This window comes from Phacochoerus africanus, chromosome 5, assembly GCF_016906955.1.
Source record: "Phacochoerus africanus isolate WHEZ1 chromosome 5, ROS_Pafr_v1, whole genome shotgun sequence".
NCBI lineage: Eukaryota > Metazoa > Chordata > Mammalia > Artiodactyla > Suidae > Phacochoerus > Phacochoerus africanus.
The window spans coordinates 90728525-90751045 of NC_062548.1; the positions used below are offsets into that span (position 1 = coordinate 90728525).

General features: G+C 41.4%; 1 protein-coding gene across 1 annotated transcript in view; it reads right to left on the reverse strand.

The window, feature by feature from the left end:
* Positions 1 to 22521, reverse strand: part of EML6 (EMAP like 6) — a 290302-nt gene that overhangs the window by 26777 nt on the left and 241004 nt on the right. Inside the window, exons 26-27 of the mRNA XM_047782077.1 lie at positions 18244 to 18445; positions 18016 to 18142 (exon numbers count right to left, since the gene is read on the reverse strand). Coding sequence (XP_047638033.1) covers positions 18016 to 18142; positions 18244 to 18445 — 329 coding nt within the window. The remainder of the gene's footprint in view (positions 1 to 18015; positions 18143 to 18243; positions 18446 to 22521) is intronic.

Here is a 22521-nt window from a genome sequence, read left to right on the forward strand (position 1 = left end):
TGGGAGAGGGAGACTGAGAGAGAGATTGACCAATTAAGCACCACTGCTCTAGGGCAAGTTCAGCTCAGGAATAAGGCTCCAAAACCACAGGGGCATCTCTGTTATCAAAATAAAAGGAATGGATTCTGTTAAATGTATTCCTATGTCTTCCAGAACCATCCGTAGAGATACTCAGTGAAGAGGTGGAGTTGAAAGAAGGGCTTCAGGCAGGAGAACTATGGGCTACCCTGAGAGACGCCTTCCACCTTGGAAATGCTCTTGATTGAAGCCTGTAACACAGACTTTTTTTTTTTTTAAATGGGGGTACAGTCCCAGACTTGGCCATTTTATGTGAGTACCTAACTGAGGGCATAAAGGATGAGACAGAGAGAAGTACAAGAAAGGGTGAACAGACTATTGAAGAGGCCAATGCAATAGTCCGGGGGGGGGGGGGGGGATGATGGAGGTCTGGACCAAAGCAGTGGTTGTGGAGAAGGAAACAAGAGAATATTTAAAGAAATACTGGTGAAGTAGACTTCGTGGACTTTGTAACTGATTAGTTTTGGGGATGAAGGAGGGAGAGCACTTTAAGTGGAACACCAGTTTTCTATTTTGGTGGGTGGATGGTGGCACCAGTGACTCAGACAGGGAGATGGGCGAGGGAAGGTGATGAGGTCAGTTGTGCATCTCAAACTTTGGACATCTGTGGGTTGGCTACACTAGTTGGAAGTTCAACTGAGAGGTGGGACTCAGACATATGACTTCAGGGATCATCAGCCAATAGGTGGAATGAATGAATCAGGAGGAGGGTATAAGGTGGAAAAAGAGAATGGTCATGGGTGAAATCCTCAGGACCAATAGCAAGTGAGCTGTAGGAAGAGGAAGCAGAGGTGGGGTGCCAAGAAGGAAGGTGGGAGAGGTAGGAGGAGGGCCTGAAGAGATTGCTTCCAAAAGGTAGAAGTGATAGAAGAATATCTAAAACCACAATAATACCGTGGCTACTGAGCAGATGAATTGTAGCTTATCCACATTAAGATGTGTTACAACTACAAAATACACACCAGGTTTTAAAGACCCAGTGAAAATAATTTTTAAAAAAGAATATAAAGTAACAAATTATTTTTATACTAATTACATGTTGAGATGATATATTTTTATATACTGGGTTAAATAAAATACATTATTAAAATTAATTTCACCCTCTCTTTTAAGCTTTGTAAAGTGGCTACTAAAAAATCAAGTATGTGGCTTGCATCATATTTCTCCTGAATAATGCTACTCTAGAAGAACCATGTTTGTCCTTGAAACAAGACAAAAAGGAGAGTGGACTGGATTAGGGAATTAGAGTCACCGAGTCAGCGGAATGGCAGGGACAGACGATAGATGGAATGGCTAGCAAGTGATGGAGAGACCTGGGGAAGCCTGGATGAGAAGGGGAAAGGGAGGGAAGGTGAGAGTGGGAATGTGTGATAAGGGCATAAGCTAAGCCAAAGGTGTTTTTTTTTTTTTTTTTCTTCCTGAAGAGGGCTGGGTGGATGGGAAAGAATGGAATGTATTTCATGGCTGAGGACTTGGATTAAGGTTTGGGCAAGTGGCACAGGAGACATAGGAAAGAGGAGAGATGATGAGGGAGCTCGGATGGATGGGAGGCCGAGGCCAAGCACCAGTCTGAATAGGAGGAGGGACTCACTTCCTTCAAGAAGAGATGGACAGTGGCAAATGGGTTTTGTAGGGTGGGGAATGGGAAGCAGGACTGAGGCGAGAGAGAAAGGTGCCAAGATGGAGTTCAAACCCAAGGACTTGTGTTTTCTACCCTCCTAGGTAGAAAAGCCATCTGCCAAGAGTAGAGGGGGTAGCGTTTGGGGGGAAGATTGAAGAGGGGGCAAAAATTTGTCTGATTGCGGAGAAGGTGGCAGAGGGAGCCAATCAAAGGCAAGAATGAAAATGAGGGAGCAGTGACGAGGGCGGAAGTGCAGCTGGCAACACGGCTGCAGTGAGAGCAATCAGTGCCATTATGATTTTCTAGTCAGAAGAGTGAAGGGGTGGGTTGTAGGACAAATACAGGGACAAAGAGCCACAAGGCCTGGAAGAATGGCTGTTAAGGAGGCAAATAGTGGGGCCAGGAAGGAGCTGATGAAAAAAATGCAAGCGACTGGGCGCTGGAGTCTTGATAATGATGAAGGTCCGGTGCTCTAGCAACGAGAAATCTAGAGGAAAGGTTAAATCATCGAGAGAGGAGCTGGGTGATGACACAACCCACAGCCTGGCAGGTGCTGGGATGAGCCAGTTAATCATTATCTGGACAGAGATGGGAAGTTGATAAATGACAGGAACTGGGAGGGGGAGAAGACAGCACAGCATAACTTGAACTTCAAAGGAGTGGGTGGGGCTGGTTAGAGAACATGCTGGTTAGAGAACACACACCCACAAAACACCCGTCCTCCACACCTTACACCCACTGACATCATTTCCAGGGGTGCACATCATGCACCTAACACCTGCTTCTGCAAATATCATCTTAGTTATCACACCAGGACCAAACAACAGTAAAAAGCAGGAGGGCCGACAACTCTAGTAGCTCCTACTCCCTCCAAATGGAGATGTGAGAGGAGTTCAGAGATTTGACTAAAATATTAGGACACAACTCTGCCACTGTCTCATGAAAGAGGCTCCCTCAGGGTGGAAAAGCGCTTACCCCATTTGTGATGCATTCTTTAGCTCCATGTGTGGGAGGGTTTGAGTCAATTGATTCCACTGGAGGAGTTTGATATCCTAGGTGTACGAATCTTTTAAAAACTCATTTGATGGCATTTTACCTCTGCATTTTGTATCCTGGCACATTCTTTGTGATAAAAAGTGAGCCAACTATTTTCTAATGAATGGCAGGCTAAATTCCTAAAATTATCAGTCACACAGCAATCATTACTTTGCTTCAACCAACACAGAGAGCCAAGAGATTTGAAAAGAGAAAAGCATTTATAAGTGTACATTACATTCTCTTAAAAAAAAAAATCAGCTACCATTCAGCTTTTGGAAGAATTACATGGCAAAACAAAACAGGCCTTTGAAATGACTGATTTCAGCATGTTGGGGTTTAATAGATATTGTAAATTTAGTTCCTTCCACCTTGTTCAAGAACGGGAAACCTGCTACCTTCTGCCTGCTCAGAGCAGCTATGAGTGAAGAACTCTGAGAATTAAGGGGTGTAGTGAAGAAGAAGAATTTAGTTGGAGGAGCAGGGACACTCCTTGTGCTGTTTGCCCTACACAAGTGCAGTCATGCTCCCAGAGTGAGGTGTAAGCTTAGCTTACAGGTGACCTGTATGCCACAGCAGGGCCCTGCACTAAATCCTAAGTCCTTTGCAGTCCCTGCACCCCGGGATGGAGTGGTTTTGACAGATCTCGGTAGGATAAATTCAGCACCTGCAAGGAGCAAGACTGTCAGTTCTTAGCAACTCTTACAATACAAGCAAGCTCACAAAGCAGCTATTGATCACTGATGACAAAGGATTTCTGTCAGGCCAGTGGAGATGAGAAAAGTGCCAGGAAAGCTGGGCTGTTCATGTGTTGACGCCCCCATGGAGGGGAGCATCATCCCAATTCATCATGCTCAGCAAGCCTCAGGCAAACTTGAAATGTGGATTTACTGATTAAATAAAGCATTTTTCAAAAATCGGGGGCAGGTTTTCCCAGCAGACTTTGGTCCCCAAACATAGCGCAAAAGGTAAGGAGGAAAACCAGGATTACCTGCAGAGAGTGGTTTTTTTCAATTCAGCAAACCCATCTAAACCTTTCCCATATTTTTACATGTTGCCAATTGTGAACAAAGTCTTCATTTCACTGTAAATCTGTTAAGAAGCTCTGTCTGTAAAGTAGGTGTGATGGCTACAATAATAGACTTTTCAGTTCTTTTTACTGAAAGTTATTTAAATAGATTTAAGCCAGATGAACATTTAATTCCTAATGGATGGATGGTAGGGAGAACAAAACTCATTTAACCAAGAAGAGTTTCATGGCCAGCGGGGACATCATTCGATTCTATATGGGTCACAGCATTTCCCACAAAAGTAAGACCACTCATTGGTGTGAACAAAATGAAGGTAAAAGTGGTTTGCTCAGCTGTGGCTCTGGTGTAGGCCGGTGGCTACAGCTCCGATTGGACCCCTAGCCTGGGAACCTCCATGTGCCGTGGGAGCAGCCCAAGAAATAGCAAAAAAAAAAAAAAAAAAAAGTGGTTTGCTCACAGAACCGATTTGTAGCCCATTTTGAGGACACATTAATTTTCTTAAATATGCAGAGAAACAGGCTAAGTAAGTGCATCCATTCATCTACCCATTTGAAAAACATCTATTCACTATGTGCTATGTGCAAGGTGCTGTGTGACGTACATGGTGGCACATGCTGGAGAGTCACGGGGCTGACCCATGAGAAACTGAGAATCTCATAGACAAAGCTTATAACTCTGTGGAACTTTAACTATCTTGATACCAGGGACCCATATATTAAGGAACTAAGGATCAAGAGCAACTAGGAATTTGAGGCTGAAACAAAAAACACAAAACCAAAAAAAAAAAAAAAACCCAACCCCTGTTAATATTTTTTTTACATACTCATGGTGTATAGTTTTCTTGGTAGGATTTTCTTTTTGTTTAAGTTTATAAATCTGTACAAACTGATTCCGAAAGATATGAGATAGTAAACATAGATAAGCTTTAGGGCCTCCTTTTTGGCTGTACCGCAGTGTAAGAAAGTTTGGAAAATCCTAGTGCTAGCGTGAAATTGTGAGGTCAGCTGGTGCTAGGATCAGTCAGTTCAGTGAGGAGGAGATCACCATTTATAGAAGCCTCAAAATCTGGTTTGTAAAAGCATCCTGGTTTTCTAAGGAACATATGGCCTAGATTGAGAGTAAATAGGTACCAGAGGGACTAGAAGATTAATTTAAGAGTATTCACAGAGTCCTTCTTTATAATTCCCTGCTAGGAATAATTCTGGCACTGCCACCTCAGTGTTTCCTTACACTGAGTAGCTGAGATGGATAGAGGGTGAGGTTGCCTTGTGGAGGTAGGAAGGGAAAATATCGTTTTCCCCTCCTCTCACCACAGAGGAACTGGAGAAGGATTCCACTCAGGACAACCCCCTCCATATATGTCTGGGGGTGCCACAACCATCCTCTCCAGAGTAGGACCCTACAGAGGGGAAGGCAAAGATCACCCTGTAAGATCCTAATTGGCCTACAGATCCACAAGTGGGGGTTATGGAAAGATAACGAGATGCTGTCAGCCAAATAGCCAAATGCAGGTGAATCTTGCAAGAGGCAACTGGTGCCTGGATGGGGGAGTCCCTGTTCAAGAAACTGTTGGAAGCACTCCTCCTTCAACCACATTAAAGGAAGCTTGAGGCATATAAGACTGAGTAGGGGAGTTGCCTGACCCCCTAGGTCCTTCCTAAACACTCACTGTCACACTCTCCCTGCCAAAGGGGACGATGACTTTCAATGCACAGAGATATGGCTTAGGAGTAAGGGCCTCTCCAGTTAAGGCTGTTGTATGCAATTGCCTAATGCCAGAAGTCTTTAACCTGAGAGCGGGAGGGACCGCCAGGGCTGCCAACTGCTTAGAGACAGAAATTTCCAAACTGGATTACGGAAGAAATGCCAGCAAGATCTCAGATTTTGAGATCTAATCCATGGATGTCAATGACTGGAAATGAACCCAAATCCTGTTAAATTGTTAAGGAGTTTATTCATTCGTTCAACAAAATATTTACTGAGTGCCAGCACTGTTATCTAATTTGGAAATAAGGCAGTATATGAGAAATTTTGCTTTCACAAAATTGACATCATAGTTGGGGGGAGGGGCTTTATGAGAATCCCCTAGTCTGGCAAACAACAAAGGCCTGTGACTGTTCAGGTCTTAAGGCATTCCCCAGACCTCCCACCAACAGGAGTAGGATAATAAAGAAGTACATTAATTCCAGTTCTGATACCAATCTCACTTTTGACCCTCTCAAGCTCTTGTCAGAATAGAGTCAATCACTTTCCAGGTAAACACTAGATATCTACTGAGATTTTAGATGTAAGAGGAAATGCAGGGGGAGCTGAGTTTTGCTTTGACTCTCACAAAGCCAGCTCTTTCTGTAAAAGTCAGAGAGTTCAGACCAAAAAACAAGGGAGACTGAAAGGTGAGAAAGGTTTCAAATGTTGTAGAGGTAATGTAGAAATAACGAAGCTGATATAAAAAACTCTGTCATTAACTAATCTTTGCTTTAAAAAAAAAACGGCCAAAATGGAGACTGTTTTCAAATTTAAAAATTTAACTGTGAGGATTTCTACTTTAAAATATGTGCACTATCTCACTGAAGAAAAGCTCAGGATTAGATGGCTTCCCTAGTAAATTCTACCAAACATTTAAAGAATTAACACCAATTCATCTCAAACTCTTCCAAAAAACTAAGAGGAGGGAACACACCCAAATTCATCTTATGAGACCAACATTATTCTGATATCAAAAAGAAAAGGACGCTATTAGAAAAGAAAGCTATAGGTCAGGATCTCTGATAAATACAGATGTAGAAAATGCTCAACAGAATACTAGCAAACCAAATTCAGCAGCATATAAAAGAATCATTTACCATGATCAAGTGGGATTTATCTTGGGGATGCAAGGATGGTTCAACACATGCAAATCAATCAATGTGATATATCGCATTACTAGAATGAAAGAAAAGAATAAACTCAATAGATATGGAAAAGCATTTGACAAAACTGAACATCCACTCATGATAAAAACTCTTGATAAATTAGGAATAGAAGGAACACATCTCAACAAAATAAAGACCATATAAGGCAATCCCATATTTAATGGTAAAAGATTAAAAGCTTGTCCCTTAAGATCAGGAGCAAGACAAGGGTGCCATTCTTACTGCTTCTATTCAGGATAGTACTAAAAGGCCTAGTTTCAGGTAAGACAAAGAAAGGAAAGTATCAGAATTAGAAAAGAAGTAAAATTGTCTCTGCTTTCAGATGACATGATTTTATATATAGAAAATCCTAAAGATGATAAAAAATTTGTTCAATCTAATCAGTGATTTCAGTAAAGTTGCATAATACAAATTAACAGAAAAATTATTAGTGTTTATAACACAAATAATAAATTTTCAGAAAAAGAAATAAAGAAATCAATCACATTTACAACCGCATCAAAGACAAAATACTTGGGAATAAATTTAACTATGGAGGTGAAAGATCTCTAAAAAACGCAAAACACTGATAAAAGAAATTGAAGAAGAGGTAAATAAATGGAAAGGCATCCTATGTGCATGCATTAGAAGAACATTGTTAGACTGTCAATAATGTGAAAGCCATCTATAGGCATGATGCCATCCCTACCAAGATTTCAATGGCATTTTTTTTAAATAAGAAAACAAAAACACCTCATAAAATTTATATAGAATCACACAAGACCCTAAATAGTCAAAGAAATCCTGAGAAAGAAAAACAAAGCAGGAGGCATCACACTTCCTGATTTCAAGCTATACTATAAAGCTATAGTCATCAAAACAGTATGGTACCAGCATAAAAAATAGACCAATGGAATAAAATCAAGAGCTCAAATATAAATCCAAGTATAAAGAGTAAACTAATATTTGACAAAGGAACCAATATTCAATGGAAAAAGGACAGTCTTTTCAATAAATGGTGCTGACATAATTGGATATTCATGTGTAAAAGAATGACTCCTATCTTATACCTGACTCCTGTCTTACACCACTCACAAAAATTAACTAAAATAAATTAATGACATTTAAATGTATGACCTGAAACCATGAAACTCCTAAAAGAAAATAGAAAAAAGCTCTCTGATATGAGTCTTTGTAATGACTTTTTGGATATAACACCTAAAGTACAAGCAACAAAATAAAAAATAAACAAGTGAGACCATGTCAAACTAAAAAAGCTTCTACACAGCAGAAGAAACCATCAACAAAGTAAGAGAACCTATGGAATGGGAAAATATTTTCAAACCATGTATCTTATAAGAGGTTAATATCCAAAATATATTTTTTTAAAAAAACTCATACAACAGCTGGTATAGATGTGAAGAAAAAGGAAACTTTGTGTGGTATTAGTGGGATTGTAAATTAATGCAGCTACTATGGAAAAGAGTATGGACAAGCCTCAAAAAAGTTAAAACTGTAATATGATCCAGCAGTTACACTTCTGGAATATTTCTAAAGGAAATGAAAAACACTAACTCAAAAAGATATCTGTACCTTTACTTGGAGCATTATTTATAATAGCCAAAACATGAAAACAACCTTAGTGTCCATCAATCAATGAATGGACAAAGAAGTTGAAGCATCTGTGTGTATATAGGTATAAATGTATATGTACACACACAATGGAGTATTATTCAGTCATAAAAATGAGGAAATTCTACCATTTGCAAGAACATGGATAGACCTTGAAGGCATTATGCTAAGTGAGAGGAGTCAGAGAGAGAAGGACATATACTATATAATCTCACTTATATGTGGAATATATATATATATATTTGCTTTTTTTTAGGGTGCACCCATAGCATATGGAAGTTCCCAGGCTAGGGGTCAAATTGGAGCTACGACTGCTGGCCCATGCCACAGCCACAGCAATGCAAGATCTGAGCTGTGACTGCAACCTACACCACAGCTCATGACAATGCTGGATCCTTAACCCACTGAATGAGGCCAGGGATCAAACCTGCATCCTCATGGATACTAGTTGGAGTTGTTTCTGCTGTGCCACAACAGGAACTCCCTATATGTGAAATCTTAAAACAAACTAAACTTATAGAAAAAGAGATCAGACTTGTGGTTACCAGAGGCAGAGGGTAGGAGGAGGGAGAATTGGAGGAAGGTGGTCAAAAGGCACAAACTTCCTGTTACAAGATAAATAAGCTCTAGGGATATAATGTACAACATGGTGACTATAGCTAACACTGCTGGGTGACATATAGAAAAGTTTTTAAGAGAGTAAATTGTAGGAGTTATCACCCCAAGGAAAATTTTTTTTCTTTTTTCTTTCTTTTAAAAAATTGTATCTAGGAGTTCTGATGTGGCACAGCAGGATTGGTGGTGTCTTAGAAGTTCTGGGATTGCAGGTTCAATTCTAGGCCTGGCACAGTGGGTTAAGAGGGAACTCCATATGCTGTGGGGCAGTCAATAAATAAATAAATATTGTATCTATGTGAGAATATGGATGTTAGCTGAACCTAGTGTGGTAATCATTTCACAATGTATATAAATCAAATCATCATGCTGTTTGCCTTAAACTTATTACAGTGATGTATGTTAATTACTTCTTAATAAAACTGGGAGAAAAAAACAAACAGGAAAAAACCCAATAGTTACTTAATATATTGGGTGAGAGGAATAAAAAAAGTGTACAAAATGATTCCCTTATAGGATTTTATAAATGTCACTTAGAAAAAAAATAAGCAATATTAAGAGGACAGAAAAATTTTAAAAGATTTTATAATTGTATTAGGGACCCCCCCTCTGTTATTAAAAATAAATGGTATTTAATTAAGACATCAAGCTTGATTGATAAACATGTATAAAAAGCTTTGTTTCTTAAAACTTCCTTTTAAAAGATAAGATGGTTGTGGACATGTTACATAGCCAGGTAAATGAGCTGAGTATCTAGATGAAATACACCTGATAGAGTGATGACTAAAATCGTAAATACCATCATTTCTACAGTTACCTATAATTTCTAAGTAAACTACATTAAACTGGTGCTAATACAATATGATTTAAGTGTTAAAAGCTAACTTTTCTATGTTAGACTTTTTTAAAGGGAGAGAAGACCTTTCTAGTCTGAGATAAACAGGAGAGTTTAGCAGCAAGCCCAAGATGTTTCTGAGGAAAGAAAAAAAAATACACTTTAGAGCAGTTTTGAGATTTTGATTTGTGACTTAAGTTATTCAGCTTCTGAGGTGAGAAAACAGAGTTGGGTGGGGGGAACCTCTCTTTCTTTTAGTAAATGTGGAAAATGCTGTAATAAACAAAATGATGTCATAGATGGTGTAGAAATGGAAAGGGTTAGGTCCCACATACTTTTATTCATCTCTGGACAGATAACCAGAAGCTGCAAGCCTCAGCACTGTTAAAAAAGGACCTTAAAAAAATACAGACTGTGGACTCAGGTGCACTGAGAAAACAATCCCCAAGCTAACGACTACATCCACCGGGAAAAAGTGAGTGAATACTTTCTATGCCAATTTCCATAAGTTTAGTTCATTTGTATTTACTTTGTATCCTTCATCATCAAGTTGGGTTTCTGCCTGAATTCAGAATTTAATACTGAATGTTTTAAACCAAAGCTCCAGTATTACTGTTCCCCATGCAGATGGTTAATCTAAGCAGTCAGGTGAGGAGGAGGTGGGGACACAGCCCCACCAGGTGTGACTAGGAAGACTAATAGCTGGTCAGCATATTTGGATTTTAATAAAAAGACCATATCCCACATTTGGAGATATTTTAGATCTTATCTAGAAATAAAGAAAACGGCTTTGTGATTCACCTTTGTGCTGAACATCCCACAGGATACAAAACTGTGGTTGTGTGATACTTTGATCCATATAAGAAGAATGGATAATGGTACCAGACTATCTACAGTTATAAGTTTCAAATTTCTGTTTTTTTGCCTTGATGTGAAAATAAAAAAACTCTGGAGAAGAGCCAAAGATGTTTAAACATTATTTTTTAAATATGTGGAGGAATATAAAAATGTGATATGACTATAAAATATTGATTTTAAAAAGTTGTAATTTAACGTCTTTTTTTTTACCCATGGCACATGGAGGTTCCCAGGCTAGGGATTGAATCACAGCTACAGCTGCTGGCCTACGCCACAGACTCAATAATGAAGGATCCGAGTTGCATCTGCAAACTACACTACAGCTCACGGCAACGCCGGATCCTTAACCCACTGAGCGAGGCCAGAGATCGACCTACAACCTCATGGTTACTAGTCGGATTCCTTTCCCTTGGACCACAGGGAACTCCTTAATGTCTTTTATAAGTTGATTCTTGTGGCATCCCCAGACAGTGGTGTAAACTATAGCTGATCAAATCTGCTCTGATTCAATTAGCTCAAGTTTCAAATGTCTCTCATGATACTTAACGTTGATTCGTTGGTATTTACTGGTATCTTAGGTTGTTTACGCATGGTTATAAAACTAGGTAAATACCTGTATATATTCAGAGGCATTTGTAAAGCCTAGCAATTACTGTTCAATATTAAAATGGCCTGAGGTTCTTTCCTGTGATAATAACACTAGTTTCCATTAGAAACAAAAATAAAGGATGAGCTGGATATTTTCCATTCGCTCTTCCATGTCTCCTTTCTACCCTTCTCCTGCTCTGTGCTCTCCATGGCTGGCCTTTGTGGCCTGCATTGTGAATGATCTTGCCCTTCAGCTTCTGACTGGATTCAGCTACAGAGAAGCACCACAGAAGATTAGCAGATGAGAGGCGAATGCAACTGGGGAATTTATTCTTTAATACTTCCTTGCTGGAATTCAGCTTGGTTACTACTACCCATCAGGTCTCAGCCCCTGTAAGCAGCCTCCTCCCACTACTATGTTCTCCACATCTGGCTACAGCATCCTACCCTTGCTCCTTCAGGGCCAAGGATGGTAATGGCCAAGGGCCTTTACTGTTCCCAAGGTATTGCTCCATCTCTGTTGTTTCCCTTATTCCACACCTTTGCTAATAGCCCCTTCATTAAGCTCTCCCCAAATTCCTTTCTTTTCAGAATCTCTTTCTTGCTGGGGCCACAGGTGACACAAAGTTTAGGCCAAGCTTTAAAGACCTAGGTTATTCCTTTCACTATCTACCAATTTTAAGAAGTTCTAAGATACTAGGTGTTCTATATTTTTATGTTTTTGAAGCCAACTTTGTTGAGCTTGAGCCAAGAATCAAAACCAGAAAAGAAAGAGAAAGATACCTGAGATTTTAGACAAGATAGTTCAATATAATCTTTAGAAATGCAATATATAACATGGCACATCAAAGACAGGGGGAAAAAAGCTCCTATTAAAACAAAGCAAAAAAAGAGTTACATTTAAAATCTCAACATAAACTGATGACCTTAAAAAGAGAGTAATTTTTCTTTAGGTCTACATTAATTTAAGCAATCTTCAGTAGTTAATGGAAAATAAATTATAGTACACTCAACAAAGATCAGATTCCCTGGTTGGAACAGGAAAACCAGAGATCAGTATGGGACCTCTTATCAAAAAAACAAAGACAGTTTCACAAGTACTCAGTAGTACTGTAAAAAGCCACATATACCAATCCCAAAAAAGCTCAGCCCAAGACTTAAACAGTGACAATTTAAACATTAAGCAATGGTAACTATAGCAGGCTATTCATTGTTGAAAGCAAAAAAAGTTATACTATAACTGCAAGAGAAAAATAATATAAACTATGCTCTAAAAAATACACCAATAATAATCAATTGGTGATAAAAAATGAGGTGAGAAAGAGTGACAGATGATTTGATTAAAAAATACTAATCTGTTTATAAATGATATACCTTCCCTTCCTTGAGAATTCAAGTAGTTATCAGTCTGAGATATAAAAAATATTTTTTTCTACTAAGTTGATGCTATGAAACACCAAATCTCAGATCAGAGGATAAGTGATAAAAATGGAATTTAGACTAACTTGAAACTTGCGCCTTCTGAAAGACGTCTCTGAAAGCTGACCTTCCCCTCCTGCTTCAGAGCTGTGTGCACTGGTCATGGTCTTCTGGGGAGTGGCCAAACACAGAGCCAGAGCATCTTAAAGGGTCCAGGAGTTCTCTGGAGGTGGGAGGATATCAATTCTCCCATGAGAATGACAAAGTTTCTCATACCCAGAAGAATCCTTACTCCACAGGGGCATCATTCACATCCCAGTGGGAATCTGGGAAACTTGGGAAGCTGGTCCTTCAAGAGACTACATTATCTACTTTATGTTTTCACTCCATCATGTATATCTTATGTCATAACAACAAACAAAACCTTTACATCCTGATTGTTGGCATCTTCCAACATTTATATCACTGTCCAGTTGTGCAAAACACACACGGTGAGAGCAGGAATCCTTGACTGTCATGTCCAGCTGAGGATAATTTGGGCATGGCCTAATGACCACCATATATTGTGTCTCATTATCCCCACTTCCAAGTGGTAGCTTAAAACAACTATCCTCATGCTGTCCTCTCTTCACCACTGTCTGTTTGGCATGTTTTGGTGCCTGACATTATCATTAGCCATAAAGCTCTGAGGAGCTTTATGGGGATCTGGATGAGAAGACTTCACTCCCTGAGAACCTGGCTGTGGGGTTGCAAGCAGTAACTGGTTGAGACTCTGGGATGTCTCTCTCTTGGGAGTGCATAACTATGTTTTCAATCATGCAGTTTAAGTTGGGGCATCTTATATACGAAGAGAAAAGGGTGAAGTGTAGTAAACATTTGCTGTTTCGGGTCCATCTAGAAATCTCACTTTAACTTTGATAACAGCCCTGGGTTTTTACTTCTGGTGGGGGCATTATACTGCTAGTGAACAGATGGCATGTGACTACTATGAATCATCTAAGGTTCCTATTTCCCAGGTCATGGTGATTGGTTTAGAAGGGTGGTCATGTGACCCACCAGAGCCAATAGCATATCATAAGACAGATGTGGGGACTTGTGAATCAGAAGCAGTTCTTTTCTGATGGTTTTCAACCTCAGAGGCTGTAAGGTCCAGGTGCGGCTGCCATTTTCCTACTTGAAGAACTGCAATAACCCAGAGAAAGCAGAACTGAAATAGGCAGAGAGAACAGAGTCAAGTCCTAGCAGCAAGATTTGAGTCCTCATATCAAGCGATACCTAGAGTCATCTTATTACCTGGATTTTCAAGTATGAAAGCCAGTGGGTTCCTTTAACTTAAATCTGTTTGGGTGAACTCCTCAAGCCTAAAATTCCTCTACTCAAAAACCAATATATAAACATTAAAGTATGACCTTGCTAATGTGTGGAAAGAAACTTCACAATTTTCAGGCAACTCTAGTAATTGGCACAGAGGACATTTTAGGGATTTCGTCCCCTGATGAGTTTGGGAGAACAACTGGTTTTATTGAAGTCAGAAGACAGGATTTTGGTACCATCCCTTGTGCTATGATGACAGTAAGCATTTTATAACTTAAATTGCTCTGAAAAAACTATGCTTTCCTTCCTCCTGTTAATTTTCTCAAAAGGAACTTCCTGACATTTTAAATATTTATTAAATAATAAATTTAAGCTTGTAGATAGACAAAACATCTGACATTATGAGAAAACATGGCACAATAGAGATGAGGTCACAAGGTGAGATCAAGAGGGTGTGTCAGGTTGCAGTTGGGCGCTAGAGAGGCAGGGGAAGTTTGGAAAGGCTGCTCTAGACTAGAATTAGATGGAGTCAGTGGGGACAAAGGGACACTCTCTGTGTGCTATATGAGGTCTGGAAGCATGGATTCCTGATGTCGGAAAACACTTCCTGATTTTCCTCAGCCACAGCCCACACATGGCCATTGAGCAGCAGGATGACTCAATGGTTCACCCAAGGCTGGGGACTGGCTGGACATGTGTGGCTAGGTCAAGGAGCAAGGCAGTCCAGCGTGCGCTAAAGCAAAGCTGAAGTGGGTGGCCAGGATGCTCAACAAAGGCCTGGAAGGGACTACGAGTTGGTAGGTGTAGCCCAGTATTCTTTTGAGAGCAGTTAAAGATTTCTTTCAGCTTTCTTGCCTCTCAAAAGATTGGAACTGATGATCAGATGGCTTCTGAAGAATAAGAATTCATAATGTGTTAGAAATTGTACAAAGAAGCACAATTCAAATCCTCCCAGCTGCTTAAAAACCAGAGAACTGAGTCTAATTAGAAACAGTCTATGACTATCTTAAATTTTAGGAGGAGTTGGGAATTCAGTTGCTTAAGAGTTGATTGATGCATAATGTGCAGCCACCTTCAAGGCATTGTTCTCAGTATAACAGATGCCACACTCATCTCACGGGTTCTAAGGTGGCAAAGGATTTAAACCGGAAGTAGAACTGCCTGAAACAAATATTGGTAGGAGGCGAGAGGGTCCCTGCACCAAGTGGGTGCCCAAAGCTCTTATCTCTTGTGGTCCTTGAGTATTTGTCTCCCATTAGTCTTACTGGTACATGTCTCAGCATAGGTGTTTAGAATAGACACCCAGGTATCTGCAAGTATACACTGGAGGGAACAATGAAGGGAAGGTCAAGGACAGTCCCTGCCTCTCCAATCAGCAGGGCTTGAAGTAGTCAAAGGGAGCAGTGGTGCCTGGATTGACAGTCCTGCATATTCCCAGGGAGAACCTGGGTGCTGCCTGGTCCCCTGCACCTGATATCTGTGGTCCCTCTCTCGTGCTGGGGCTGCTGGAGTCTGTGGAACCCATTTTGTACCCCAGTGAGGACTCAGGTGAACTGTCTGCCTTGCTTATTGTTAGGAGGCTCCCTACCCTAAGGGCTCTCGGTCCAGCCCCATACATTCCCTCTCTTATCCTGCTTCCTTGCAAATTCTCTGAATGCCTACCCTTTCTTCTGCAGTCCAGATGCTGCCTACCATCCTATCTCTGATCAAGCTCATTTGAAATTTCTGACAAGGACTAGGGGAGAAAGCTGGTCCTCAGTTCTGATTGGGAACTGATTTGTCCCTTGGAGGTGACTCACCCAGACACCACTGACTGCACCTTCTCCCCTCACCCCTTTGCTCCCAGCATGCTGTGTGGCTGCCATCCTGCTCTCTGGTTACAGCCCCTTCTGGGAACTGCTGCTGTCAAGGCTTTTATAAATGATCAAATATGTTGCTATCTATAGAAGAGGTTTGATTATTCCTCCAGACCCTATATTTATCTTAAAATTGTTTTCTTCACTACATATTTTCTTCACTACAGCCTGCTGTGAATTATTATTTAAATGCCAGTAAAGTACCGAAATGCCTACCCCTGTATCTCACAGCACTATGAAGCATTTTTTTTTCTTTCATGTAAAAAAAAAGCCAATCCTGTGTATGTTAATGTATGACAATCTGGCATGATGAAGAAATGAAGGTGCAAAATTCTAGATTTTAAGATTGAAATAATTTCACCTTTCTTACCTCTTCCTAAACTGTGCAAATCTGATATTTTTAGACCTCAGACCTCACTAAGACCAAGAGGGGTTCAGATGAACCTCAGTTTAGGTTAGAAACCAGCTGTAGTGTTTGGACTGAGGAATCTGATTCAATTTCTATATCTTAGTGGTCAGTGTAAATCTCAGCATGTTGAAGTACTGGGTTGTAGCAGTCAGCCAGAAGCAATCTGGGAATAAGAGCCAAGTCGACTCATTTCAGAATGTTATGTGAAATGGAAAGGTTGGGTAATTCTATTTCAAAAGAATGTTTAATTTAGGCCAAGTGTTTTTTAGAGTGGGTTATTTAAGCGGGAAGCTCATTCATGCACTTACATGCCTATGATTCCTTTTAATTTTCTTTCTTTATTCTTGGAATTAGGTCCTTTAAAAATATTTCCTCTTTTTTTTTTTTTTTTGGTCTTTTTGTCTTTTCTAGGGCTGCACCCGCGGCATATGGAGGACATTTGGAGGGTCCCAGGCTAGGGGTCCAATCCAAGCTGTAGCCACCAGCCTATACCACAGCCACAGCAACATGGGATCCGAGCCACGTCTGCGACCTACACCACAGCTCACGGCAACGCCGGATCCTTAACCCACTGAGTGAGGCAAGGGATCGAACCTGCAACTGCATGGTTCCTAGTCAGATTTGTTAACTACTGAGCCACAACGGGAACTCCTATTTCCTCTTTATGGTTACTGAAAAACTGTGTTGCAAATGAAGCAACTATAATTTACAGACCCCTGCAGAAAAAAAAAATCTAATTTTTTAAATCAAGAGAACACTAAATCTTCACAGTAACATTTAACAGAGATGCTAGGGAAGAATGAGGAATTTTTTTGCATCGATTCAAACTTTTTGCCTGTAGCATACCCACCATTTATCAGGCTTATTTTAACATCTTCCGGGGAATTGTGAAGCAAGAGGGGAAATGACATTTTATTTCTTTATATATAAATTTCCACCTAACAGTAAAAGGTGATAGATCAGATTTATTAAATACCTATTGTTAGGCATAAAGCCAAGCTGAATGCAAAAAAACTTGAATCCCGTTACTACACATCATGGGAGCAGGGTACTTGCGAACACTGAACCCACGTCAATGGGAAGAGCCCTCAGAGAATTTTTAAACATCTTTGAGATTCATGAAATTCTCTAGATATTAGAGTTTTTCATTCAGTATATATCCTCCTTAGTATGAATATGATAAATGAAGCAACTATAGTAATTATGAGATTTTTTTTAAAGAAATGCTAAAGTGTGTTATCAATACTTAAAACAGCATGCCCAAAAGGACCCAAATAATACCAGAAACCCTTCTTCTACACAAAGAATCCATACCAATGAAATCATATTGGTTAGGCCTGAGGCACCAAACACTCCTGAACAAAGTTGGGCAGACCCAGGAGGAGAAGGCACACCAAGTGATACAGTGTAGTGCAGACTCTAGGCAGAATGGAGGATTGTTTTTCACAATTTGTAAGTATTCCTCTAAGAGCTTAGAAGCCTGCTTACCCCCTACCTCCCCAGTCAGCATCCTCCCCTGCCAGCCATCACATTTAGGACAGTTTTGGGCTATCCTGACATCCTCTCTAGGCAAAGGGCAGCCTGGTCTACCCAAATCTCGTGTGAAGTTGTTTTCCATAAACAACATGTGCAGAGTGTAACCTCCCCTTTCCTCATGTTAAAGGCTGTGGGTAATTTCTCCTGGATTAAGCCTGAGTGCAGGTTAAGACTCTGTGCATATACATAAAGACTAGCTTAAGTAGCAATTTTGAGGGCCAGGAAAATGCACTCTGGTTTCAATGAGTTTCTTGTCGACAGGTGTTTTATATGCACACACACCTGGCGACACCATACCTTTCTTCCACTGAAACTTCTTTCATCTGCTGGTGCGGTTTGGTGCCTTCCATTTCCCTGATGCTCACGGCATAGATCTTGGTGGTGTAATCAATGGCCTTTTCTCTAGCAACGTCACTGTCATAGCCTCAAAGGACAGAAAGACACGGGAAGGGAGCAGGGTTGGTTTGCGTGGTGTAGGAAGGGGTGTGGAGAAAGGCACGGTCAGCGCATGGCACTGGGGCTCACCTCCATCCTCCTCCGCATCCGTGTCCGATTCCTCGCTGTCCACCAACTTGCTCTCCTGGGTCCCCACAAACTCCCGCGTCCAGATCATCAAAGCCGTGTCGGCGCCGCCCACCGTGAGCAGCACCGAGTCGTTGTGCAGCCAACGCACGTTGGTGACGTGGGCACTGTGCCCTACATACTTCTTGAACCTTGCGTGCTGGCCCTGTGAAGCCAGAAATTGGTGATGACCCTATAGGGAACCTTATTATTCTTGTTTCTGGACTATTTCATCCCTGTTATTCTCTGCATGCAAATGAACCCATTCAAGGAAGGGGTAATTTCCCGGCTTTTCTCTAGAATGTAAGCTCTGCGGGGGTAGGGACTAGGTCTCTTTCTCTCTCTTTTTTCCCCCAAAACATCTCCTGCTTCATCATACGTCCTCAATAACTTGTAGACTACAGTTTCTTAGGTGCCTGAGAAAGTAGCCTGAGACAGTATAAAAAGCATGGAGTTCCTATTGTGGCTCAGCAGCAATGAACCCAACTAGTATCCATGAGGACTTGGGTTCTACCCCTGGCCTTGCTCAGTGGATTAAGGATCTGACATTGCTGTGAGTGGTGGTATAGATCCCAGACAGGGCTTGGAACCCGAGTTGCTATGACTATGGCACAGGTCAGCAGCTGCAGCTCGGATTTAACTCCTAGCCTGGTAACTTCCATATGCTGCAAGTGTGGCCCTAAAAAGCAGGAAAAAAAAAAAAAGCATAAAAAGCTTGTTCCTGCTTCTTTCAGATATCAACTGTGCATTCTCCACAGGCCTCTAGTGGAAACTCCTGAGGGTGAGTCTGGCTGACATTTGAGATCAGAAGTGTCTTTCTGGTCGTTCCCCATAGCAGCTTTTGTACCAGTTGTGCAAGGGACTTCTTATGGGCCTGGGACCTCAAGGAAGACATAAAAGGAATGCAGCAGTTTCTACCAAGAATGGTGGAAACAATTTCTAACACCAGAAACACTCAAATAATTGATGTTAAAACAAAGTGAGCTCTAGGAAGAAAGAAAAAACCACACCAATGACCACCCCCCCTCCAGTAGAGGACACAAACTGAAAAATCCAATTAATAACCAAATTGACACGTTACTTTAAAAACAAAAAAACAAAGAAACAAAGTAAATTTCTTTGAAGCATCATCAAATAAATGGAACCTAACTTATGAGTCACTCCTGAAAGCTCTTGGGAGTGGAGCCCAGGCCACACCCGGTACAGCCTGGGTTGGGGAGGCTGAGGGTGAGGTGAGAGCATGGCTAGCCCTGGGGCAGCCCTGATAGTGGTGGAAGCCCGAGCTGGCACTAGAGACCAGCTTCCATTTTGGGTGCATGAGCCACAGCCTGGCAAAAACAGCTCCAGTGGGAGCCGCCGAGTGAGGGGGAGTTTTTCCGTCCTCTCAGCGACTCCCAGGGAATACCTTACACCACGTGGGAAGCCGCACGCAGTTTCTGAGGTCATGCAAGGGCCACTGGTGTCTCAGATGAAAACTTTATTTAATCACTGACAAGAGGCTTCCAAGAAGGTTTTGGACGAGCACGCAGGGAAACCTGAAACCAGCGCAGGGACGCTTAGCAGCAGACAGGGTAGGAGAGTACATGACTTTGAAATACTCTTGGTCAAGATCTCTGTGTGTTTGGCTGACCCCTACCTGAAGGCAGAGTGAAGGTGCCCACCCCTTGGCAGAGGACTGAGTCTAGAAAGATTAGGGGAGCAAGCAGGCAGGCAGCATTTCTAGGAAGCCTTCCAGAGCTAGAGAATACGCAGAGCAAAGTAAAGATTTCCAAGGGAAAGCACTGTGTGACTGTGTGAGCGCCAGAAGGCGTGGCAACAAAGAGGGAGGTCAGAGTGGCTGCAGCCATGCATCCTACTGGTCTTCCTGCTGGAACTGGGAACTGACCCATTTTGTCCACTACAAAGGTAAACAGGTTTCTTGAGAAGAGGAGAAAGTGAAAGAGCCTGAGAAATGCCTCTCTATACTCCTACATCTAGACAGAAGAATACAAAATGAAAAGATACAAAGGGAAAAAAAATATTCGGAAGAGATCAGAATCGGGTTGCAGGGGAAAAGAAGGTGACATGAAAGACAAAGAGAAGAAAAAGTTCTGAGTCACTGAAGCTGTTTAACAAAGCTGAGATTCTTCTAGCAGAGATGATTCAAGATTCTCAGAATACGAAATAAGATCACTGCTCCACAGAACAATAATAGGAATTCACTGTTACTAGACGGTTCCAGGAAGAGTGGTTCCCTTAGGGCCTATGGGAGGAGCCGCCTGGAGACCTGGCTCAGTCAAACTCTGGGTCTCTGGGTCATCATGCCAAATTATGCATCCATTTTTGCAATACCCATCAAGATTCACTACGAAACCTTATTTTACCAAGATTCACTTTACTACCTCTTCCATTGAGTCATGAAAGAATAGAGAATCTCGAATGTGTCTCCAGAATTCTGGTTGTTAACTGCTTTTAGGTGAGGGATTCCTGAGAATCTGATCCATTCCTCACATTCACAACATTTTATGTATAGTTTCTCTGTAAAATTTTACATTCAAGGTTCTTCTTTGAGGAACCATTCTCTAAAACCATTGACATTCTGAAAAGGAAACTTAAGAACTTGAGCGTGGACTTTAAAAAAGTAAATGACATGGTGGTATTTTAACTGTCCAACACAGTGAAAAGGAACAAACAACTTTGGAAGGGAAGGGGAGGCTATGGGAAGCAAAATAGATGGTGTCAGAGGACAGTGTCAAGTTTTCTGGGACCTGGTTTAAGGTACTGGACAAATGGGTGGGTTCTGGCAAAGGAGAGTCTATCTTATGGGGGCTGGAAGCAATGTGATTATCAAGGGACTGGTGAGATTTTAAACTGTACAACTGCATATATAAGGATGTATGTTTGTCATGGATAGAAAAATGCCTAGGAGTTCCCATCGTGGCTCAGTGGTAATGAACCTGACTAGTACCCATGAAGATGCAGGTTTAATTCTTGGCCTGGCTCAGTGAGTTAAGGATCCGGCATTGCCAAGAGCTGCAGTATAGGCTGCAGACGCAGCTTAGAGCTGGTGTTGCTGTGGCTGTGGCGTAGGCCAGCAGCTGCAGCTCTGATTTGACCCCTAGCCTGGGAACTTCCTTATGCTGCAGGTGCAGCCTTAAAAAAAAGAAAGAAAAGAAAAATCCATAGAAGAGAAGCCTGATAAGTCATGGGAAAGAAAAACAAGAAAAGAGTCAAGAAGAAGATATGACATTACAGTCTAACAAATAGAGCCTGAATTTTGGACAGAGAGCTGCTCTGTGAGGATGATAGGTTCTCATGGGCAACACATCATGGGACTTGATGACACGGTGTTCTGTGCTAGAACATTGCAGCAGGAAGGTGCCTCAGCCAGGGAGGGCTGCCATAACAAAATACCACATGCTGGATGGCTTAAACAACAGAAATTTGGTTTCTCACAGTTCTGGAGGCTGGGAAGTTTTGAGATCAAGGTGCTGACCAATTTGGCTCCTGGTGAGGGCTCTTTTCCTGGTTTATAGACCCCATACGTGAGTACACAGAACGTACCTATCTGACCTTTGCTCAGGGTGTGTGTGCATGGAGAGAGAGAGTGAGCTCACTGGCATCTCTTCTTACAAAGATACTAATCCTGTTGGATCAGGACCCCACCCTCATGACTTTATATAACCTTAATTATTTCTGTAAATGCCCTCTTTACATATCCAGTCACATTGGGTGTCAGGGCTTCAACATAAGAATTTTGGCAGGGACACATTCAGTCCCTAAGAGACAGTGATTCTAGCCAACATACCCAGAGCATTAGAGGAGTGTGACTATAAAATTAGAAATGTTCATTAGTCTGAGTCCTTGAATTTGGGAGGGAAAGAGTACCAGAAAAGTCAGATTAAAAAAAAAGAAAGAGAATTGGTCCTATTGAAAGTGGTTTATATTGGTTTTCAAATGCTTTTAAATCATGAAACTTTTTCTTCAATCAAATATTACACAGTAGAACTCAAGAATAAAAAGACAATCCAGGAGTTCCCGTCGTGGCGCAGTGGTTAACGAATCCGACTAGGAACCATGAGGTTGCAGGTTCGATCCCTGCCCTTGCTCAGTGAGTTAATGATCCGGCGTTGCCGTGAGCTGTGGTGTAGGTTGCAGACGCGGCTCGGATCCTGCGTTGCTGTGGCTCCGATTCGACCCCTAGCCTGGGAACCTCCATATGCTGCAGGAGCGGCCCAAAGAAATAGCAAAAAGACAAAAAAA